The 24,487-nt window shown below is 36.5% G+C and overlaps 1 protein-coding gene across 3 annotated transcripts in view; it reads left to right on the top strand.

Moving 5' to 3' along the window:
- PRKG1 (protein kinase cGMP-dependent 1) overlaps nt 1-24,487 on the top strand; it is a 1,223,752-nt gene that overhangs the window by 1,160,656 nt on the left and 38,609 nt on the right. For all 3 annotated transcript variants that reach the window (XM_004440002.3, XM_004440001.3, XM_087432198.1), the window contains one exon: nt 15,501-15,597. In XM_004440002.3, coding sequence (XP_004440059.2) covers nt 15,501-15,597 — 97 coding nt within the window. The remainder of the gene's footprint in view (nt 1-15,500; nt 15,598-24,487) is intronic.

The following is a 24,487-nucleotide window of genomic DNA, read 5'->3' as shown; positions in this document are numbered from 1 at the left end:
GAGGCTCTTGTTCTTAAACTCTTGAGGCATATCTTTTGACGCAGAAGCCCTGCTTTTTTCCATTTGTCCCCGCCCGGCAGACGTTATTCATGAAAATGAGCTGTCTATGTTATGAGTTCTTCTATGGTGATTCTTAGTGCTCTTCTGTGTGTTTCCTGCTGGGCAGTGTAGCTGAGCAAGTGTCTGCTCCTCGTTACTAACTGAGATTATACGAAAGGGTGTGGGGCAGTGCCAGGCACGTAAGGAGGAGCTCAATTTAGTGGAGCACACGGACATGGAATGATGATAATAGGATCATATGCACAGTGACACTGCTCTTCCTGACCCTGTCTCGGCTTGCTCTTGTGTCCCCATGTCTAGAGGACTACGGACTCTAGTCAGAATCCGCAATACAGACACGGCACTTCAGGTCAGCACCACTAGGCGGAAATGGACCGTGGATGATATTTGCTGGAATAGATAGCAATAAAAAACTGCAATAAGTGGATACTAAAGCCTTATCATGTCAATTTCATCTCAAAAACATTATCCTTTTTATGAGTATTTTTTCCACTGACATAAAACATCCCCATGTGATGTTAACTGTATTGTATATTAATAGCATAGCTAATAAATTTATGTGACATGATGAAATGTTGCAAATATGCTTTGAGGAGCCTAAAAAAAAATCTTCTGCGTACTGTTTTTCTTCTGTTGTCATTTGTCAGTAAAACGATGAAGGAATTTTCTCCCTCTTCTTTTTAATTTATCTTCAAAACTCACCTCTGGGAATGTTCACCTAATCAACATTACTCAGTGGGGTAAAGACATTATAAATCTTGTAAGGCCTTTATCAAAGGAGTATTTATAATTATTTGCCAATGGCAAGAAAGTAAAAGATCTGAAATTTAGCTCTCCCCTTCTAAAAGGCACACTTACAAATCTCTGGTCCGGCATGAGGCATCTGCAGTGTCACCTGCATGTTACTGAAGAGACCAATGAGATCCTTGGTGCCTCTGGAACTTGGCCAGGTCTTTGTCCTGTTTCCCAGGGAACTTGCCCTCAAGGTGGCTTTAAGAAAGTGACTGATACTGAGTAAGCCCAAGGAAAATGGGAGAGAGGTCTGTTTGCAGCATTGGGTCACTGAGTGGCTTCTTGGCAATTCTGATTTTGGCAACAACTCATCCTCAGAGAGGACACCCTCAGACTTTCTGTGAATGCCTCTCAAGACTCTGTTTCAGGCATTTCCAGGCTCTGGATTACGGTGGTCGTTGTCTGACTATGTATCTATTGCCTGACTGTGGCTAAGAGCATGGTGAAGTATCCTTTGTCTCCCACAAGCTCAGGGAATAGTTGAAGGTAAGGATCTTACGTTGAAGCAACATGAGAAGTTTGTGCTTTTCTTTCGTGCATGTGGCAGCTCATAAATTCCACATTCCCTAAGAGTAACACCTAATAGAATTGTGAAAAGTATATTAAATTTAAATTTCAAAAGGAAACCCTCATATACCCTCCTTTTAATAGGGGGTCTAGAATAGACTGTAGAAATCTCATGCTTCATTCATCACATATTCCGTCATTTTCAATTTAATCCAATCATCTGATAGCACCTGATTATAAGATGGTTCAAAAATTAAATAGTGAAAACATAGCATAAGTTGCATTATACAGCAGCAGTACCAAGAGTTAACAAGGTTTACTGGGAGCATCGTAAACCGCCAATTAGAACATTTTAAATGAAGAAATTAAATATTAGGGAAAGGAACAAAACATCAACTTTATGGCATATTTGCATATTCGTATATTCCTAAATTAATGTTATCTCTATATAGTAACATCCTATTTATCTCTAGTTTGTTTGCCAAGCAACTCTACTACCTAGATCTTAGCCAAGGGGAAAAAAAGACAACTTAGAGCAGCCAAAAATCTATGGATAGGAAAATCAGGCAATAGTAATAACAAGGAAAAGTACCTGGCACACAATAAAAACTCCACGACAAGTAACGATCATCTTTTTATCATTATTATTGATTGCTTATACTTCTGTTTCATTTGCATTATCTCATTTACTATTTACTATAACCCAGTGGAGTTGGTTTGGTTAGCATGCCCATTAAACGCTTCAAGAAAACTGAGGCACAGAGGGATCTGGTAGCTTGTTTAAACTCATGTAGCCAATGAATGGAGCTGGGGTTTCTCCAAAGCAGCCTGGCTCGAGAGATTATATTTTAATCATTTTATATTATTGCCTCCTTAGGTACTCACTGATTGCATGAATATATTATAGGCACAATTCTAATAAATTTGGCTATCTGGCTTTATAGCTTACAGAAAATAAGTGTAGCTGGGTCAGAAATGGAAGGCGACTCTATCAAGAGATAATACTTAAAAACTGAGCAACTAATAGTATTATACTATAGAAGTTTTATTGGGGTCATCTTAAAAAGAGAAAAGAGCACAGTAATTGATTATTCAAAAGGATGGCTGGGGTCATCCTCTGAATGCTCTACTATATACAATAAATTATGCTTTAAATGGTTTGGAAGGAGATAATCCATTCTAGATATATTGATTCCTTAATTAGTTTTTTAAAAATGGGGTGAGAGAAATCTGTGTGGTAATTAGAAGTGATAAGCTTCAACAATCTGGACAATGTGCTTCTTCATGGAACACCCCATTCCTTGATGGTGCTAGATGGTGTTACTATTAAAGAAAGTCATATATATCGATATGTTTCAAAGATCTTGGATCTAGGGAGTATTCTGCTCAGCTTACTTTTCCTGAAACTTAAACTAATGGTTGAAGAGTCTTTTGCTTATCAGTACATTCTTGATCCACTGTTAGGTGACATAAATCTCATTTGTTATTTCACCCAAGAAAGGTCTTCTCTCTAAACAAATTGTCTAGCAATACTCTAAACTGTTGTATTTAAGAATAGACAGATAGTAATAGAATTCCACTTCCTATATACACACATGGTAAGGCCTGCGACTGTAATGTTAGCAGCATGAAACCTAAAACTGCAGTAATTCTTATTGCTGTGCTTTTTTTTATATCTTTGCATTCCAATTAGCAAGTAACACTCTAGAAATTAACAATCATGTTTATGAAACTATTTCAAATCTCCTCTCTTACAAGAAACATAGATTTGAGCCTTTCCCCAGCTTTATGCTTAGGCTGGAACACAATTTAGAAATAAAAAAAGTTACGGGCCGGCCCCGTGGCTTAGCGGTTAAGTGCGTGCGCTCTGCTGCTGGCGGCCCGGGTTCGGATCCCGGACATGTACCGACGCACCACTTCTCCGGCCATGCTGAGGCCGCGTCCCACATACAGCAACTAGAAGGATGTGCAGCTATGACATACAACTATCTACTGGGGCTTTGGGTGGAAAATCAATCAATAAATAAAAATTAAAAAAAAAAAAAAAAAAAGAAATAAAAAAAGTTAACTCTGTACAAGCCGAATAACTCAGTTACATCAGGGTCATCTTGTGTCCATGTCGGTGTTTTGATTTTCTAGACTTTGGCAAGCAAGGCCTGTAAGAGTCTTGTTTCTGAAACAGCTATCAATATGGCAGTAGGTGTGTTGGTACCAGAATGTCAATGGATCTGCTTTTTAAAAGACAAAACTCCACAGACTATCTATCTGTCTGTCTATCTATCTAATCTGTTTCCTATTATGTTTTTTAAGTGGCATCTTTGTGCAAATAGTACCATAGTATAATTTCATTACTACTGAAATATCCTTTGTAGTTCAGTAAAAAATAGAGTAATTGCTGCTAAAATAGTCATATTTCCTCAATTTTAAATTGTTTACCTCATGTTATAAATTTTATGTATTTACATTGAGGTTTATGTTCTGTTTTTCCTATGCCTGGCCAAATACCACAAGTACTACAGAAATGAAGAAACTATGTGACTCCTCCAGCTTCCCACTGGGAAGGAGAGACCACCCCTCTCTGCAGCCCCACTCTCTGGGTCCCCCGATTTCTTTCTAGTCCATTTCACTGGACACCTGCTTACAGGTGCTGACATAGTACAATTTCCTGAAGCTCCCACTTCCAGTTCATCAATTTCCTGTTCTGAAGGGGCGGAAGAAGGTTTTCTATCCTCTATCTGTAGTTCTGTTACGTCTGCAAAGTTACAAGAGGGTAAATCAGACTGAGAATCCAATCGGATACTGTCTGTTCTCTCAAAACTTCAAGCGGACATCCAATGTCAGATTCTTAAGCCTGGTAAAGAGAAACAACAAGTCAAGGTGATGCTCTCATCACACACATAGTTTGTTCTATTGTCAAAAGCTTTGCAAACCAAATTACTCCACTGAAGCCATGTGAATTTGGTAGTTGTTAACTCCTGAGAAAAAATTTAATAACTTGGATAAGGAAAAGAAGGTCACAGAAAGAGAACTGAAAGTAGGTATATCCAATTGGTCAACTCTGTCTCTGGAAAATCTGTGAGGAAAAGGAAGCCAAATATGGAAAACATATTCTCTAGCTGTTAAGTGGTATAAAGAATAATCATAATAGGGGGGCTGGCCCCGTGGCATAGAGGTTAATTGCGCACGTTCCGCTGCTGGCGGCCCGGGTTCAAATCCCGGGCACGCACCGACGCACCGCTTGTCTGGCCATGCTGTGGCTGCGTCCTATATAAGGTGGAGGAAGATGGGCACAGATGTTAGCCCAGGGCCAGTCTTCCTCAACAAAAAGAGGAGGATTGGCATGGATGTTAGCTCAGGCCTGATCTTCCTCACACACAAAAAAGAATAACCATAATAGGTCTGAATGCCCCCCCCAATTTTCTTCATTTCACTCTATTATTTACTAATTATTAAAAAAAGGAGAAAATGATTTGGTTCTGTATATCAATAAGATATATACCAGTGTAGAGCCAGGAGCTTTATGAAGTGATAAGATAAATCAAATTCATCATTTTTATTTTATGTACACAGAAAAGAGTCTTGCAACTTAGTGTTGGAAGAATTCACTCAGTGTTCTAACAGAATTGCTCAACTATGCAATCTGTTAGTGAGTAGTCTTCTTTAAAAACCATTGTTAAAAGCACAGAAAAATTACCAGTATGTGCTAACTCAGGAGTGAAGGTCAGTTTAAGTGTTATAGCAGTATTTATTTAAACCAATGGTACAGCTAAAATGAAATTTGATTACAAATTAATTCTAAACCTCCATGGCAAGTGAGGCATGTACTCAAAGAAACAATTATTGTAATAATTTTGTTCGCTTATAGAAAAGAAAAATAAGGAGTGATTTGGGGATGTTGAGTTGTTCCCTCATCACCATTATCTTTCCACCCTTTGATTTGTGTAAAAATGTCTAGGAAGACACCAGTTTCTAATATTGCAGACAACTGCGCAAATCCTAACCAGTGTATTTTATTGTGACCCTTTCGAATTATTGTGCAGAAACCTGAGTAGATAACATTATCTGGTCTTGAGGGGGACACATTTCTAAGGTAAAAATTATGGAGAAGACCACATTTTAATACAGTTCATTTTGTATTTATTGGTTCCTATAAGTAAGTACTGTGTTCAAAACTGTAGCATTACTATCTCAGCCAGATGATCAAGATTCGCATCATCAGTGATAAGTCATGTCGATAGTATGTATCCCTGATATGAGGTGGTGAAAATGGCGCTTTACCTCTGTGGTCTTCCTTCCAAAAAAAACATAACCCTTGTCCAATCATGAGAAAAACACCACATGAACCCTGATTGAGGGACATTCTACAAAACACATGACCAGTACTCCTCAAAACTGTCAAGGTCATCATAAGAAAGGAAAGTCTGAGAAACAATCACAGCCAAAGGGAATCTAAGGAGATATGGCAACCAAATGTAATTTGGCATCCTGGATGGGATTCTGGAACAGAAAAGGACATAAAGTAAAAACTAAAGAAATCTGGGGGCCGGCCCCGTGGCTTAGGGGTTAAGTGCGCGCGCTCTGCTACTGGTGGCCTGGGTTCGGATCCTGGGCGCGCACCGACGCACCGCTTGTCTGGCCATACTGAGGCCGCGTCCCACATACAGCAACGAGAAGGATGTGCAACTATGACATACAACTATCTACTGGGGCTTCAGGGAGAAAAAGGGAAAAAAAGGAGGAGGATTGGCAATAGATGGTAGCTCAGGGCCGGTCTTCCTCAGCAAAAAGAGGAGGATTGGCATGGATGTTAGCTCAGGGCTGATCTTCCTCACAAAAAAAAAAAAAAAAAAGCAAACAAACAAAAAGATCTTAAAAAAAAAAAAAAACTAAAGAGATCTGAATAAAATATGGACATCAGTTTAAAAAAAAAACCAAAACTCTATGGATTGCTTTATTTTTCGCGTGTCTTGGCTGCAACATAGAACAATGCCAGATTTTGCATCCTGATGTCAGTGACTTGATAACAAATGTGTGGTATTTCCTGAGACTTAGTTCATTTGATAAATGCACCATCACTATTACTAAACAACTTGACATGGAATAATTTTTGCTTCATTTTCTTCTTTTCTGTTTAATATTTTCTCTACTAAGAGAAAGATATACAGGCTTTCCCTATTTCAAGAATGGATGATATTCTCAAAGATCACTTAAAAATAATTATTTGGAACTTGGTACACGTTTCCCTGTGATACTTGTGCACTATGTAATAGATGTTTGTTACATATATATCAAATTAACACTAATACTTCTTTAAAATTTACCTATGATCATTAACCTTGGTAATTAACAGCTATATAGACTTATCTATGAATCTTATTTTAAAATACCGATGCCTGGTTCCAAATCCCAAGATTTTATCAAGTCTGTTTTTAACTCAGTCCATAATTCTGATATGAATCCTGGGTGAAAGGGAGCCTCTGGTATATTACAGTTTATGGTGAAATGCATTTACAGTTCTATTCTAGACATCAAGACATATCTTCCTCAACTGCTGTCTTGGCCATTGAATCAGGGTCTCCTGCCTGCCTACTTTGCATACAAGGAGCTGAGAGCAGGACTCCCTTAAATGAAAGCCTCTGGTAGTATTTCCTGAAATAAGAGCTTCAAGAGTCAGGGATTGGAGGACAGGACTGAGAAGAGAACCACAAAGGAGGAAAAAGAGAAGCTGTGGGTACCAGGGCTTCCTACAAAGTATATCTCTCTCAGGACACTTGGAATCCCAGAATAATCAAACTGCAAATGACCTTCATAGACATGTCTAGTGCAAACCCTTCATTTTACAGAAAAGAGAATGTCTTGCTCAGGTTGGTCCTGGGCCAACTCTCTGATCACTTCCTTTTCTATATTCCTTGTAGTCTTCTCATTTTCTTCTTGCCACCCATAGCTTTTTACTCTCTTTTCATTCTTTGTCCCACTGTAACCATGACCACATGCCCAAGCCTGTCGTCCCTGATTTTCACGCAGAAATCTTCAGAGAAAAAGGGGAAACATAAAAATGGGGCTACATAGCAAAGTTTCTGAGTCCAGAAGTAAAAGCTGACCCCTAGTGTTCATTTGAGTTCTGCCTAATCCTTCTGTTCCCAGTTCAATCTTCTCACCTTTGATTAAGATTACAATTAAGACTAATTGTAAGGTCTAATTAAGGTTAAATTTTTCCTTATTTCTTTCAATATTTTAACCCCCATATAAAAAATGACCTATAAGAGAAGGCAAAGACTTCTTAGTCTTTGGGTAGAAAAGAGATTTTCATATTTGAGGAGAAAACTTGGGCTGTCTTTACCCGTCCCTTCTTTAGAAACGTGGGCTGTGGCAAACATTGTCCTCACGGACATTGAATGAGAGCTCTGTTGTAACGGATATTTTCTCTGGAATGGCATGAGGCAATAGGATGAGGATGATGGATGCTTCCTGCAGGCCTGAGTTGTTGGAGCAATTAAGGCAGAGGGAGGAGTCATTTTCACCCAGCTTCTTTCCCCTTAACCCTCTCCTCTCTGGCATTGGGAAGCTATGTCGTGCCAGTCTGGACCGTCCTGGTCTGCAATCATAAGCAAAAGACTCAGGTTGAGAATCTGAGATATATGGGAGGGAGAAGGAGGGAGAAGGAGGAAGTTAGTCTGCACTGAGATGAGGGAGAACTTCCTCAGACCACTAGGCTCTGATGGCTATCCATTTATATGAAGGAAGTATCTATTCCGGCATAAATGAAGTTGGGGACTGTATGCATTTTTTGTTTGAATACATGTATACATGTATTTATATTCTCTAAAGCAAAAATAATAATTGCTGAATAACTTATTAAATGAACCTTCTATTTAGGGCCAATGATTCTGTTAGTTTACTAAACACCAGGAGGGAAAAAAATCTTTAATTCCTTTCTTGCCATTTTTTTTTTTCATGACAATATATATTTACTTAGGCCTTTATTTCAGAAAAAGAAAAATTCATCTCAAACTATTTGGAAGCTGTTTAAAAACTGAATACCTGAAAACGCATATTGGTCAATACATTTCAAGGTAACAGTGGGTAGCATATCCTCACTCATCTTTTACAAATGCTGCTCTGATGTTTGAATTTTTAAAAAATTCTCTTCTGAGCATCAAGATACTTTCATTTTGGGTCCTCTTTTTTACCTGGAGCACACACATGCACATGCCATATCATAGGCAAGAAGGTGTAAGTACTTAGCTACAGGAGTCACACTCGTGACTGAAATATGTAATTAAAATAGCATACTATTCAAATATGTTTTGTAACGTTTATATTTGCTTTTGTTTTTCAAATATCGGAATATTATAAAAACTGCAAAGATAAAATCAGTTTAGTAAAAAGTATTACAGACCATAAGTCAAAACACCAGTCCCTACGCCTGAGTCTTTGTGACTTTGACTAAGTCACTTACCATGTCTGGACTTAGTTCTTTTATTTTTAAAAATGTGGAGGTTGGATTAGATGAGTTCCCAATGATGTTGATTCATATTTTGAACTACGTTAATATCTTAATACTTTGAGATAAAAACATCTCTAAAGTTGTGTGATTCTCTACTATTTTGCTTAAAAGGAAATTGAATTTTTTGGATGAGTGTAAATATACTACAATGTGAAACATGCCCAAGGTTTCTAGTCCTAGTTCTTCTTGTGTTTAATTACTGAAACCAATCACTTATAAGCAACTGGTCTACCTATTTGCAAAGTAGAAGTAAAATATTTATTATCCCATCTTCACAGACAATCAGGAAGTATAAATTAAGTGAGAGAAATTTTAGAATTCTTGGAATAAAGGTGCTTTCTAAATGCAGAATATTTGCATTACTATCATTCTTATTATGCAGCAGATATGAGAAATGCAATTTTCCTGTGTATTCCTGTTGGCTGTATCTCCTCAAGGGAATGTATTTGAAAAATAAGTAGAACTATTTCATGACTAGAGTACTCAAAAAAAAAAAAAAAAGGCTGTGTTCCTGAAAACCACAATTTTGGAAGTAGACGGAGAAAACTAATGTTATCTCAAATTCCCTGAAGAAGAGATTACACTTTCTGGAGAAAATTGACATAATGAAATACTTTATATTCATTAAGTTTCTTTCAAACTTTTTATTTCTTCAAGTTTTTACCACAACTGCTACAAGAATAGTTGACTATACTGGTCACTATACCTACATGCTTTATGGCCAAATAAGTTAGAAATCGTCCCTTTTAGTTTAGAATTTTAGGAATAGGATTGCTTATGTTTAAAGGGATTTTTTTAAACCTTATAGTAGTAGGGACTTCTGTAAAATGTTTGTTTGAGAAACGTGATTCTTTCAACAGGAAGTAACTCCCTACACAAACCTTAAACTGTAAAATGGTTCACTCTGTTTTCCAACGAAGTCAAAAAATCCTGCTTTTAAAGTTTAGTTATCAATGAGACTTTTTATAAAGCAATTAAATTAATAAGAGATGATTGATGACTTAAGAAAAACTATCCATCTTTATTCTAGTGACTAAGATTATTTAATTCCAAACATTTGAGAATCAGGGAAATAAAGACATGTACCTACCAGCTATTTTCACATACACAAAGCTGAAGTGGCACAATGAGGGAGTAGTCCCTGTCGTTGAACCACAAATCACATCTGTGTTAAATATGCAAATAAGTACTATTAGTCCAATTTCCAATTCCTTTCTCTCTATATAGTTTCTTTTCTGGCTGAATTTTTATTTACTTTACCAGGCCTACAAATTACTCAATGCACCAAGCTTTATTAAATGAGTAACTATTATTGCATAAAATCCTGCGTACTAAATTGTTTACTCAGTAGATATCCAGCACTATATCTTGCATGTATCATAGAGCAGCTATATATATTTTGTGCTTAAGGCTTACTTGAAGAACCCCTTTTTTAACTATTTCTGTAGGTGTTTGTTTGTAGATTGCAATGCTCTTTGATCACATAAAAGGTGAAAGAGGATTTTTAGGCATTTATCTGAATATTTAAGTAAGCTAGGATTCTGATTTAAAGTATCTGTAAAATTTATTCTTATTTACTTAAATGTATGTTTGTTGATACTCTACAAAGGTCTAAACACTGAGGAAATCAGGACTTGGAAGTACAAAGTCATTGACAGAGCCAGGACCATAGGTCATGTGCTTTGGCTGTATGCTAGGACGCTCTCTTGTATTATTTTTAAGTGCAGAGTAGACTAATTGTCTGATTGAATCTCATCTTACCTATTATGGCTATGGAATAAGAAACAGTCATAGATGCGAGTCCATGAGTGTTTACTGAAACATTTTACTTTTATAAAGTTTCTCAAGAACTGATAAAACTAAACTCAACAGAAAATAAAAATACACTCGACAGCAGGTGAGCCCAGGCAAAGCCATGGTAACTGACTTGCGTGTGGATTAGGAGATGCTACGACTTAGTTTGATTTTCCTTGGAGACACTTAGAGTAGACTTCTGAAGCTAATTTGGATTATAGATGAGCTAAGCTAAAGCAAATAAGGCCACATTAGCCTTTTGTTCCATTGGCTCTTAATTACTGGCTTTTGTAGCCCATCTGGTACTATTGTTAGATTTCTTTAGATCTTTGTCCCTTACTTTAAACATGCACAGAATATTGTCTGCTTTGTAAAATAATGCTGAGCTATTTCTGTTATTGTAATATCAAGGTGAAGATAATATTTTAAATTCCATACATTTTTGTACCGGGCTGCATCATATTTGGTTTCCAATGTATAGGGAGAGATGTTCACTTTTTAATAATAATGGGCAGTCATAAAGTATAGAACCCAATTCTGTTATTTCGAAATGATGACAGAATTGATTCATGGATATATGACAACAAAGGAAAAATAACTGTGGTGAATAATAAAGGACACCTCATTCTTACTCCATGATTTTGTGGAAGCTGGCAATATTAAAAGAGATGGAAAAATAAAAACTAATGGTTATTATCTATTTCCTAAAGAAAGTGGACATAATACCGTACAGATATGCAGTTTTAGGAGAGAGGTTGAGATTCTTCCATTACTGTTTTTCTGTGTCTAGCCTATGCATATATGTCTTGGTCTCATCATCTTTACACCTGCAGCTTTACATTTTTATTGCTTTGGGGACCTCCTTTGGTGTATACACAGAAATGAAAAGAGGAGGTGAAAATCTAGGCAACTTTGTTCCTTTTTAGCAGTTCTTAAAAGAAAAGTTCAGTATTTCACTATTTAAAGAGTACCCAGTACGGATTAGCAGTTGTTTGTGGATTCTAATCACCATAGCCGCAGCTGAATCTTATGGCCAGGCATGTTTGAGAAGCGATATATTATCTCTGTCTCCTTCACCCCACACACTGATTCTCTTGTTGTGCAGTTATTTTCATGTTGTTAACTGATTTTAGGTGTTTGTTTGTAAGCTCTCTGAAGTTACAAGCAGAATGGGTATGTCAATATTTGCATTTTTCTGGAAAGAGGATCCATAGCTTTCACCTCATTAAAAAGAATATTCTTTTAAAAAATCAGTATCTTAAACTAAGTTAAGGACCATTAGAAAATACACTTTATACTCCTTGCTAGATTTTAAGCAACCAAACATCAGGAACTGTATTTCTTACTGATATGTATTTCCCTTAGCACTTGGCAACTGTCTCTCTCATAAACAATGCTGCATGGATGGATTGTAGAATTGCGTCAAACTGGGCCTAATTCCTTGGACTAGTACCTCATAGCAGTAAGTTAGTTAGGAACTTGAGTTACACATTTACCTCCTTCAGGCAAAAGAAGGTTATTTAATAGAACCACAGCCATTTACTTAACCAATTTATTTAGTCCCCTTCCCCACTCAACCTTTTATCAACTCTAAAAAAAACAGAACATAATGGATGGATTCAAATTACCTTCAAATAATCCCTGAATAAAAAGAAAGAATGAAAACATCCCTCCAAATTATGCACACGGGTGGTTAAATACCTGAAGAGTCTAACTCATCCATAGTTTAGCTTTTTTACAAAGGTCCCTTCAGGTGGTGATTTCTATGTTAAAAAAATGTTATTAATTCAAAAAGGAAAAGTGTACAGTCTCTGGGATGAAGATATGACTCTTGTCCCTAAAGAGTAATCTACAAGAGGAAAAAAAATATGTAAAAAATATTAAGCAACCAGCAACGTTTCCTTGGTTGGAAAAGAGAAACTGCTATGGTAACATCCGTATGTTGTTTGACTTCCCCAAGAGTAAAGACCTGAAGCAAATAGGAACAGAATGGACTATCAGGAGCACAATTATCTTAAGGACCCTTCAAAATGTATCTCAACAACCACTAAATAAAATCACCCAACTAGGTACTATTTTAAAAGTTCACCTAGTAATATTAGTAAGTTAATGAGCAAAGATTAGCAAATGTTACCAATCTCTTTGCATTAAAACATATGAAATATTTTATTTAATTGTAATCGGTGCTTCCAGCGTATGGGGCAGTATATATTTACATAGAAAATGTCTACTATTTAACATGAGATTTAAATGTCCATCCCATTAGTTAAAATACCAGCAGTAATTAATCAAATAGTAACTTACACACAAAGTCAAGAGGATTTTGCTGTGGAAATGCAAACACAAAGTTAACTACCTTATAATTTTTGCATCCTGTATCTGCTTTTTTAAGCAATATTTTTTTAAAACTGTATTAGCTATTACAGAACTATTGTCCATTCCTACAGGTAAAGGACCATAGGGGCAGGAGCCAAGGCCAGTTCATAAGGGCCCCCAACACTTTTGTCATGAATGCATCACCCCCAAGACTCACTGGACAGCTGCTGATCTCTTTGACTCATTTTAATCTACCCCAGAATTCTTGTATGATTTCTGGAAACTCCTGAGGCTTTCAGAGGGGTTAGAACTATGGTTCTCAACTCTTACTGTGCATCAGAGTCACCTGGGGAGCTTTTAAAAAATACAGATATTTGGGTACCACGTCCAGAGATTTCTGATTTACTTGGTCTGTGGTGGGACTCAAACTAACAGGTTTTAAAGATGCTCAGCGGGCCGGCCCCGTGGCTTGGTGGTTAAGTGAGCGCGCTCCACTGCTGGCGACCCGGGTTCTGATCCCGGGCTCGCACCGACGCGCTGCTTCTCCGGCCATGCTGAGGCCGCGTCCCACATGCAGCAACTAGAAGGATGTGCAGCTATGACACGCAACTATCTACTGGGGCTTTGGGGGGAAAAAATAAATAAAAATAAAATCTTTAAAAAAAAAAAAAAGATGCTCAGGTAGTTCTGATATGCAACAACAGGCTGAAGATCACTAGTTTAGACATATTTCCCGCCTAATTTCATGAGGCTCAACTGTAAGAATTTTGGGGTGCCTTCAAGAGCTATAAGTAATAACGCCATACTTTAAATATATAAAATGGTATCAAAGTAGTCTGAAAGAGTTTACCCTCTTTGCACCTGAGATTTCTAAATCCAGCAAGTGGATAGGATATTATTCAAAATGATCTCATTAAGAATTTGGTTATCTAGACTGCCAGGAAATGCTTGACCACATACAAACTGTCACAGGGTCTGATTCCAACAGATGTCCTTTTGAAGCACCTGTTGGAGTGAACTCTGCTACTGGCCCTTTAAATGGGATGGAGTTTTAATTTTCCAAAAGTAGTGAGCCAGTTGGAATGTCAGAAATGCACATTTGCTGCTTATGTTCCATTCTAGTAAACCATCTCCTGCATTACAACGTCGATCTCTCGATTGTGTAGGTAATAAGAGAAGTCTACAAATACCATTAGGATTGACTAGCAGCCTTGTTTATAGAGGCTTGTTAGAGGGAGCTGATTTCATATAATCAGCCAATAATGAAAAACAATGTTGTTTTTACCCTCTCATGAATCTGTCAAGAATTGACTTGTTAAAAACTAAAACTGTGGTTGTAAAATTGGAGAAAACTGAAACTCACCTAGAAAGCTGTTTCACATTTCTCCCAAGTGCAGAGTCTAAATTTGGGTTTGATTATGATGGAATAGCTAAAATGTTACATAGCTTAACGCCAAACATGCCTGTGGATGATTCTATCCAAAAATTGACATAAACAAAGTGTTAGTATCATTATCTCAAGTGTGTTCATCATGTCTATCTATAGCGAAGCACTGAATCAGGTACTGCCTGGCTGAAGGTCATGGGTTACACATAGCTATTCAACTACTTTATTTTTGAGACAGCTGAATTACTCCCTGACCTGACTTCAGTGAGTGGGAGGATCATCTTCATCTTTATGCCTTCCTGCCCTTTCTAAAAATAGTAGGGCCTTTAACAAGGAGATATTTTAAGCAGCTCATATTCACTTGTCTCATCAAGAGAAGCTTATTTTGGCTGCTTGCATGTGTCAGATTTGCTTGTGTGCATAGTTAGACTTTTGGAGCATAGTCCGTGCTTCTCCACACCACTCATATAAGAAACTTGCAAACATAGAGACATTGGGATTACTAGCCGAGAGTCAGTGGGTAAATATAAACGAAGGGAAGACACTTTTTAGGAATGTGAATAGGCTTCTGAAATCATCCATTTCAGACATTTGCACATCAGTCCTCAGCTTTTCGGATCTGTTTTCATAAAACCTGGCCGTGATTTCGCTCCAGAGACCTCAATGATCTTGCCACTTTTAATAAATATCGATAGGAGCCACTGCCAGCCTGTGGATAAAGGAAACTAATGAGAAACTGCCATCCAAAATCTGAACGGCAAAAACAAAACCCAGCAAAACCAAAAAATCCAAAACCAAACCAAAAAAGAGCAACTCAAACCATCCGTGCTCACAAGAAGACGCGTAGAAAAACCCCGAGATGTAACTGTGGTTTGATAACTGGATTTATCAGTCACATGACTGGCATGCAGTGGGTACTTTGTATTTTTCTACTTTGAGAAACAAGTGCACATCTATGTTATTCTGCACAACTGGGACCAAAAAGTTATGAGTGTGAGAGAACACAGACTCTAAAGGCAAGATGGAATGTAAGCAGGTAAACCCTGTTCCACAGTCATGTCATTCCGGTACAGTTGTACGTGGTACTCGTGTTTGCACCTCTAAGAAATTTCCATTTTTTCGCATCAAAAACTCCAGATATGAAGCTGAGGCTGCTTTCTTCGCCAACCTGAAGCTGTCTGACTTCAACATCATCGACACCCTCGGAGTGGGAGGTTTCGGACGAGTAGAACTGGTAGGTGATTGTTCTTTAAATGCTTTTGCAAGCCTCTGTCTTCCTTTTTCACTTCTTCTGTAGATTGATTTCTCTTTTCTCTTTTCTTCTCTCACATTAATATCAGTACCAAGTACTTTCATATCAACATGTCAGAATTTGCAATAGTTTAAGTGGGCTGTAGTATGTAGTCAAGAAACTAAGAATAAAATAAACACCAATTTACTTATTAGAAAACCTCTTCATATTAAATGAAAGGTAAACACATGTACTTGATGAGGAGTCACAAAGCACTTCTTACCGAGCTGATTTTCTGTAATCTTTATTCCTTGGTTCTGAGCAGTGCTCACTAACTTAATGATGCACCCTATCTACAATTACAATAATTTAAATGTAAATTTAAATACATATAAAGGGAAATGAGATTTATACACACATACACATATGCATATGCATGTGTGTGTGTATATATATATTTATATAAAGATCCTTAGTATTACTTTAGAACATTAAGTAAATGGTGGTGGTATAATTCGGTGATTCTGTAGTTGCAAGCACCTATTTAGACTATAGTGCTAATAGTTTGAATATATTATATAATTTATTTCACACACTTTATGTATATACAGCTAAGAGTTGGTGAGGATAATGTACTAGTGTATAAATTTAACACATTTGGGGGTGAATGTGGTGTAAATAAAATGAAAACATACTCTATTGTGCCTTTGTGTGAAACATAAATTTAAAACAGACATAATGCAACAAAAATTAGAAAAAAAAATTATTCTGGTGATTGAGTTGCTACATTCTAAGACTATGTGGCTATAAACCCCTTTGAGAGCGCAGATTAATTTCTACCTCTTTGCTGAACATGGAGGAGGCCCTGATATCAGACACCAGTACAGTATGTTAGGAACTCCCTGAGACTGTGTACAGTGCAGTAAACAGTTACTGTTGCCATCAGGGGACAGGAGAAATCCCCTTCCATAAAAGTAGATTGACCCAGAGCTATTTTTGATATTCATCTATTCATGCTGCAGTTGGGATTTCTGACTCTGACAGATAGAAAGATGTTATTTACCTAAATATCAGAAAAGAAGGTTTTAGAGCCATAATGTTTTTTATTGAATTTGCATTATGCTTCCCTTAATGCTGGTTGGAGTTACAATAGTAATATTACTTCTGACTTGACAGTCACAGTGTGCCTCTGAGGATCATTTTCAGTCATGGGAGTAAAAATCAAGTAGGGGCCTGGAAAAACCTCTTGCTTTTCTGAATCCTGCCAAATAATGCAGTCGTGGATTTATTTTTCAAGAACTTTGGTTTTGTGGCAGGTTGTAATTATTCTTTGAGTAATGAAGATTTATCATCAGTGTTATCCATGAACAGCTTTGCACTGGGGGTGTTGGGACATATAAGCAGGACAGGGTAGACCTCCTTGTCATGAGGATTTATTGTCTGGTGTGTTTCTTTACATAGTTATATGTGTCGAAACCCTTCTCTGAATGAAGCCGTATGAAGGACAGAATTCCCCAGAGATTGATTTTGCTAGTATTTGTTATAGTTTCTTAAATATTATTTTTTAAAGACTATGAACAATAAAAATCCTGTTTTAGTTGACTAAAAAAAATCAACATTATAACTTTGTGGACAAGGAGAGGTCTGAAAACTTTAAGTTGGGAACCTGTAAGTTACCAGTGAGATATTTTATGAAATATAGGAATTTATTTAGGATTTTTGAAATATTGGAAATAGTTTACAGACACTAAAACCACTTCAAGCTGAACAATGAAATGCCAAGCTGATAATGAAACACTTCTAGAAAATTCCCTCAAAAATGTGCGAGGAGGCACAAACTAACCACAAAATTAGGGAAGGTTCAATGTGGGCATATAAACAGTAATGCAGTTTAAAAAGAAAAAATATGTGTTTGTGTGTCTGTGTATGCACACATGCATATATATATATATATACTCTCCATCCCAGGAGAGATACTAGGTAATTCAGCCTAATTTTCTTCTCATGGATATTATATTTTACTTTTCTACACAGATGTTTATAGATTAATGAAAACCATATCCTCAAGGATTAATTTACATTGGAGATATAGCCCAGTTTTAAAAACTTTAGATAGGTTGATGAATGATAAATCGATAATGGGTCATTAGATACAACCAGTACATTAGGGGAAGAGGCACATGTCCTTAATCTCTGAAGTGACATTATTTTGTGTAATCTTGCACTTCTCAAGACACACCGTTGGATAATCAAAATACTCAGATTGCCTTCACGATTCAATGTGGACTAGCCATTTAAGGGATCACTAACAACCTAGAATTCATTGCCCCCAGTTCTTACCACCTACTAACTGCCCATTAATTGCTGGGTATGAAAAATATTCTTTTCCGTGAGTGTTCATTTTTGACATGTATTCAGTGATGCCAGAATTGGGAGTCTGGCGTCAACACTTCCACTGTAATTTCACATAGTTGTCACAGCATATAGTGAATTGCTATAAAGAGAGTGGCAACTACACAGGAGGCAGTAGTGTACCTTTAGAGCAGCACCCACACCATTCATAGTTAGGAGGAGGATCGAGGCAGAGCTCAGTTCTATTGTGATACAGAAGTTTTCTCTTCACTCTCCTCTGAGAATAATGCATGCGAGATAATTTTATCGATATTATAGAGTGCTAATGTGTAAGCGCTACAACTTTCAGATGGACTCATTTCACATATGTATACACAGTGCTGAGCATGTTAATACCATGTATGTAATACTGATACCTTGAACCTACCAATCCTTGGTTTAGCAATAATGTTGATCAGGTAATGACATTACAAAATGTTACACTTTAATTTTATAATAGTGATTTTTAAAATTTTCCCAGGTATAAGACTATAAACCCTTGAATGGGGTATGAAGAATTAGGAAATTTGAATTTTTGAACCCCATTTCCTGTTAGAACTAAATTAGAAATGTAGTTTTCTCATCATCATTTGACATAACAGATTATGTCTGTGTTATTCTGCATAATGATATACCCTTCAAAGACTTCTTAGCATCTCTTAATTGTTATCATTTATGTCAATTGAGATGCAGGAGTATTTTTCAGGCAGGAGAATTGCTAAATAGTTTATTGCCAACTTTTGGAGATGAGAATATAATTTTGGCACATAATAGAAACAATTATTTGCTCAATGATGAGACCAGAAGCGTGAAGTAAAGGACTTATATGAATGGGAATTCTGCTCTTAAGCTATTCAGTCTATTTCATAGATACTTTTAGCATAACTGATTTTAACTAGTGTAATATCAGACATGTCCTGTTTACAACCATTGCCTTTGAGAAGTCATTTGTACTGCTTTCTTTTCTGTTTTCTGGCATATACCATATTTTCTGCCCATGTTCTTTATTTTGAAGAATGGGCTTTCCAATTTATTCAATGCTACCTGTTTACAGTGTATCTTTCAGAAGACCACATTCCACTTATAATATCACTTTTAGCAAAAGAACTCAACTCTCTTTTTATATATGTTTTACTCATTAAAACTCTAAGCACTGCTGTAAGGCATCTAGGTAATCCTCTTGATTTACAGGATATGACTGTAAAATAAGAAGATTGATTTTACAAATCACAAGTAAAAGTTAGTCCCATTGCTTTATGGTCACGTTCATTTACTTTTGCTCTATGTCAAAAAGTGCTTGCTTTTCAGGATAGATTTACACAAGTCAAACTCCTTTTTAACCTGGCAATGCTATGTGGTGGTTGCTTTAAATATTAGATATTTAATCTGTACAGTAATCCAATGCCTCTTATACTAGAGCACCACATTTAGATAAAATAAATGAACAAAGATGTGGAAGACATAATCTCTCTCTTGGATTATATTCTTTCTACATCATTTATTACGTATTTTTGTAGCAAGCAAGCTGTCTGCTGGGACATACAAAATTTAATAGAAAATAGCCACCGCCTCTAGGGACTCACATTCTACTGGGAGGGACAATCATGGAAGCCAATAAGGAAACCCATAATCTAAGTGTGAGCAGCACGTGCTCAGTGCATCGAGAAGCAACGCTTCTTGGAGGAGGTGGCATTTCTAAGACAGAGGGAGAGTTAAAACATTGACATAGCCTGAAGCATTATGGTACACCCTTACAAAATAACTACTGCAGGAGATTTTATTAATAAAGTTTATTAATAAATTGATATTACTTCTTTACTTAAATAGTCAAGCCTTTCATTTGAACCCTGCTTTATAATCATTAAATTGCTTTCACATCCAGTATATAATTTTGTCTTTATAGCTATCCTGGGAGGAAGATATGGGGCATGATCCACGTTTTACAGAAGTCAAGAATAATGCATATAAGTGACCTAAGACCATACAGTCATTGAAAGAACTGTTGTTATTGCCCAGAACTACTGATTTTTTAACTAGAAGGATTTTCTATCATTCTGGCTTCTAAAAATATTTAGATTCTTATCACTACCACCAGTAGCCATCACCATGAAATCAAGCATTTATTCATGGTCACATGTACATATTTGTTTAAAAAAATTCTTCTAGAATTCAACAACCTGTATTAGCCTGATTAGAATCAGATACTATGATTATCCACTATTCACCTCTTCTTCTATCAAACCTTCAGAGGCTTCCCCTTCTCTGATTTCTTTGCTGCTCCTATTTTGGCGGCAAAATGTCTGTGGAGAAAAAAAAAAAAATCAGAGTATAACGTGGTAGCTAAAATCTAGAACCCGGGAATTAGACTTTCTGGATTCAGATCTTCCCAGCTGTGTGTGCTTAGTCATTTACTTCAACTTTCTGAGCTTCAGTTTCCTCATCTCGAAAATCATGTTAATAATCGGATATGTGACTCACAAGGTTGCAAAGATTAAATGAGTTAAAGCTCCCAAAATAGTGCCTTACATGTCATAGATCAGAAAGTGTTGTCAATGTTGTTACTATTATTAAGATATGCTAATGATAACTATCTATTTATCATTTCCAGCTATACCCATGGAAAGTAAAGGGAATGGAATAATTTTACTCTTTTTTTTCTCCCATTGCTAGGCCAAGTCCTATGAGTACAAGCATTTTTCCAATATAAGAAAGAACCTGAAGTCTTCACATGACCTTCAGTGATAGCTTCTATTAAATTCCCCCAAACCGCCAACGCTCTTTACTTTCTGATCTATCATGAGTGGAGATGGGAAACAATTTTCAATCTTTCTCACACTGAACCTTTGTGCACCTGAAGTAGCCTGCTCTTATGTATCCATTTCTCTTCTAAATTGTAAAGCCCCACCTCTTAACCTCTCCATGGGAAATCATTTTCGCGCAGACTGCTGTATCATATCCAGTTTCTCCACGGCCTTCTTAAACCATAGCACTTCAGTTGGGCGTAATAAGGTCCTGGCTCTTGCCAAGTGGAGCACAAAGGTCACCTCACATTCCTTCTGTGCCACAATCCCACAATCGGATTGCCCAAGACAGGGCAATGTGGTAGCAAATTGCAGGAACCGTGCCACACACAGTCAACCACAATTGTGTAACAGGGTCGGTGTGTTGTACATACGGGCATCCATACCACCCTCATGGCATTTTTGCCAGCTGCTTGGGCACTATGCATCACATGCAAGGCAGACTGGAGGGCTACGTAAACCAACCAAACATAAAATAGAAACTAAGAGATGATTAAGCAAGAAGTTAGGTGATAAACCTATTGCTTAGTCAACAGAGTTTTGTTTCATTATTAGGAAAGACGAACAGCTTAACTCCAAAGGGAAACCCCACATAAGACAAAAACATTTCAAGAGCTTCGTACTGCCAAGCCACATGGCAGTGAAATAGAATAGCTGTGGCATTGCTGGGCAGCACTGCCATTTGTGCCCACGGTGATTTATGCTGCAGAGGATTCCTGGGGAAACCCCGATGACCTAAGGCCTTATGTGCTCTGTAACCACAGTGAATAAGGACTCTACACTGGCTGACAACTCAAAGTTTGCCTCATTTTAACACAGCTTTTCTCTACTTGCTTTATTATTAAACACGTCATCTCATTTTATGTTTATTCTTCAAAAGAATAAAAACTGACACAAATATTAACTGTGATAAATAGCATTGATTTCTAAGAAAATAAGTTATTCAGGTAGCTAATGAAAATCCAATTCAATAAACGCTAATTGAGCATAATAGGTACAGTCACAATATACTGCAACTCCTAAAACGTCTAACCACAAGACAGTTTCTAAGCAGAAATCACAGGTAGTAAAATCTCTCTACTTTGACATATGCAAATAAAGTAAGATATGCATGAATTCATCTTGTTACCGTAGAATATATTTTATTTTGTATATTGATAGTTCTAACTATCGATGTATGATGTATTGTATACCATGTACGATTCAGACTACATGAATGACAACAAATAGAACAGTCACTTTCTTACACATCTTTTGAAATTATAGGAATTTTATATATACTAGCTATTGAAATAAATATTTTTCACTAAAATTGTTTGAAATTAATGACCTACAGTAAAGTAAAATCTTAACAATTCCTCTTCCAAACCTGCATGTGATTCTAGAAATATCAGTGTAAATCTAGAAGGCACTGGATATGTCTTTCCAAGGCTTATTTGATGACAAAAGAGTTCACGTGAAAGTTAACACTTTGGTCACACTTGCCTTTTTATTTTCTGTGACATAATTGATTTTTTTGCCAGTGAATTTACGGGAACATCACATTTCGCAAAAATTTATGTTAAAAAAATCCCTAAATATTTTTTGTGGGATATAGATATATCAGAAGTGATTCCTGACATATCAAGGAATTCCTGCCTTCTCCTAAGTAAGAAGATAAGATGAACACTTATGAAAAATAGCAAATGAAATCCTTTAGTATTGTATTAAATTCTAAATTATGCAGAAGATTCTCAGTATTTCAGAAAGAGAGAGAACTTTTGGAGCTGATGGAGGAGAGAAGATCTGAAAAGACCCAGGACTCAAGCCAGGGCTTCGAGAATAGGTTGGGATTTAAATGAACAGATGGGGAAAGGCCATTTCAGGCAAAGGTTACAACACAGAAGGCCACATGTTTTCATAGGACACCAAAGCAAGTATGGCCTGACGAGAGAAGTTGTGTGAGGGAGCAGTGAGAATACGATTAACAGCCGATTGATGGAGTATAACTGTGTTATATTCTTAAAGGAGATTAGACTTTAAGGCATTAGGTCAAGTGATAAAAACAAACACAGACTCAGCTCTGAACTTCCATCCATGAAATAAAAGAATACACTGTAAGATGACGAGACAGGCTATTTTTAGGTGGCGCTGCTCTCAGAAATACACATCACCATTTGTCTTCTGAATAAGGTAATTTACTTTGTGCCAAGATGTAATCCATATCCCTGAAAATTTTGTGTAAACACTTTCAAAGAGAAATCCCTTCCATAAGAGGGAAAAACAGCCCTCTTGTGTATGTTAGTAATGTTGAAAATAGCCTTGCCCTTTTAAATAAAATTGAAATGGTTTATCTTGCTTTCTGGAAATAAAAATGATCAAGGTAATTCTATGTTTCAGTGTAGCTTGTCAACTGTATGCATTTAATTTACTGTTAATTCATACTCCGTCTCTCATGTTAGTATCCCCCATTGCCATTGACACATGCCACATATTAGCTCTAACAATGAGGCATAAGATCAGGAGTTTTGTGGGCCAGATGGCTTGGTTCTTAGGCCCTAGCTTCAGCCAGCTGCCTTGCAAGTTCACAGTAAGAGTGAGGAGATAAATACCCAAAAAGTCACAAATAAGCTAAACCAATGGGAACCACTGTATGGTCATGGCTACAGTCTCAGATTCCACATCCACATGAACAAAGCAGTTTAAATGTTTAACATGACTGTTTTTCATAGATCAAGTTAGCATAAGCAAAAAACAGTAAATACGTGTGGAACTAGCTTAATTACATTTGAAGTAATTTATAGTTGTACAAAATCTTGTGAAAAATTTGAAGTATAAAAATAGCAGATAGGAAGAAGTTATACATTTTTTTTAATATCAGAAAGAGTGAAGTTTGAGTCTAGCGTATTATTAAGACATTAAGATCTGATTATAAGCCATTTGATTAAAATTCTTCCAGTGCATAAGAGTTAAAAAAATTATAAAGTTATTTATGCCTTACATCTCAAAAGTATAACTAGAATGCAAAACCTCTCCTGAGTTAATCTGATCATATCTCAAAGAGTTGAATTTTCAATATATGATTCTCTTTATTTCATTTCAACTCATTTTAAACCTTCGCGGAGTCGATAAATGAAAAAAATTGAAGCATCAACTTATGATTCTCAACTCTGTGTGAAGTTTCAAGTTACAAGTGTGCTTTGAGTATGAGAATAAGTTAAGTTATGTGAAATATACAAGCAATCAATTTAGATGTGTGTAAGCAAGTTTTAAAACTGTTGCAGGTAATATATCTTTCCTTAGATGAGTGAGATATGCATAGAAATCAGATCTTGGGCAGGGGAAAGAAAATTTTGATTATTTGATGAAGGAAAATAATTTTAAAAGTATCATAAGTAATAAAATCATGTAAATATTAATTTTAATAGTCACTACAAAATGAAATAAGATTTATTTAACACAGGTACTGTAGGGAAGTGAAATGGTATGTTTAAATTGCACATTTCAGTAAACAATCCTGAATCAAATAGGTAGCCTTTTGAGTCAAGATGAATCAGTGCTAATTCCTTAAGGGAAATCACATGTGTTCTTTGATTCGCAGGTGATTTCTGTAAAATAGTCCAAGTCTTTGTTCATGCTGTAATTAAAAATAGAAAGTATGAAGTTTGTTTTCTGATCTTCCTCGAAAATGAAAGTTAAATGTCTTTTTAAAAATTAAAATG

Source organism: Ceratotherium simum, chromosome 6 (assembly GCF_057802395.1).
Source record: "Ceratotherium simum simum isolate JZ-2026a chromosome 6, ASM5780239v1, whole genome shotgun sequence".
Classification (NCBI taxonomy): Eukaryota; Metazoa; Chordata; class Mammalia; order Perissodactyla; family Rhinocerotidae; genus Ceratotherium; species Ceratotherium simum.
Note: the sequence above shows the minus strand (reverse complement) of the source record. Positions and strands in the feature narration are given on the sequence as shown.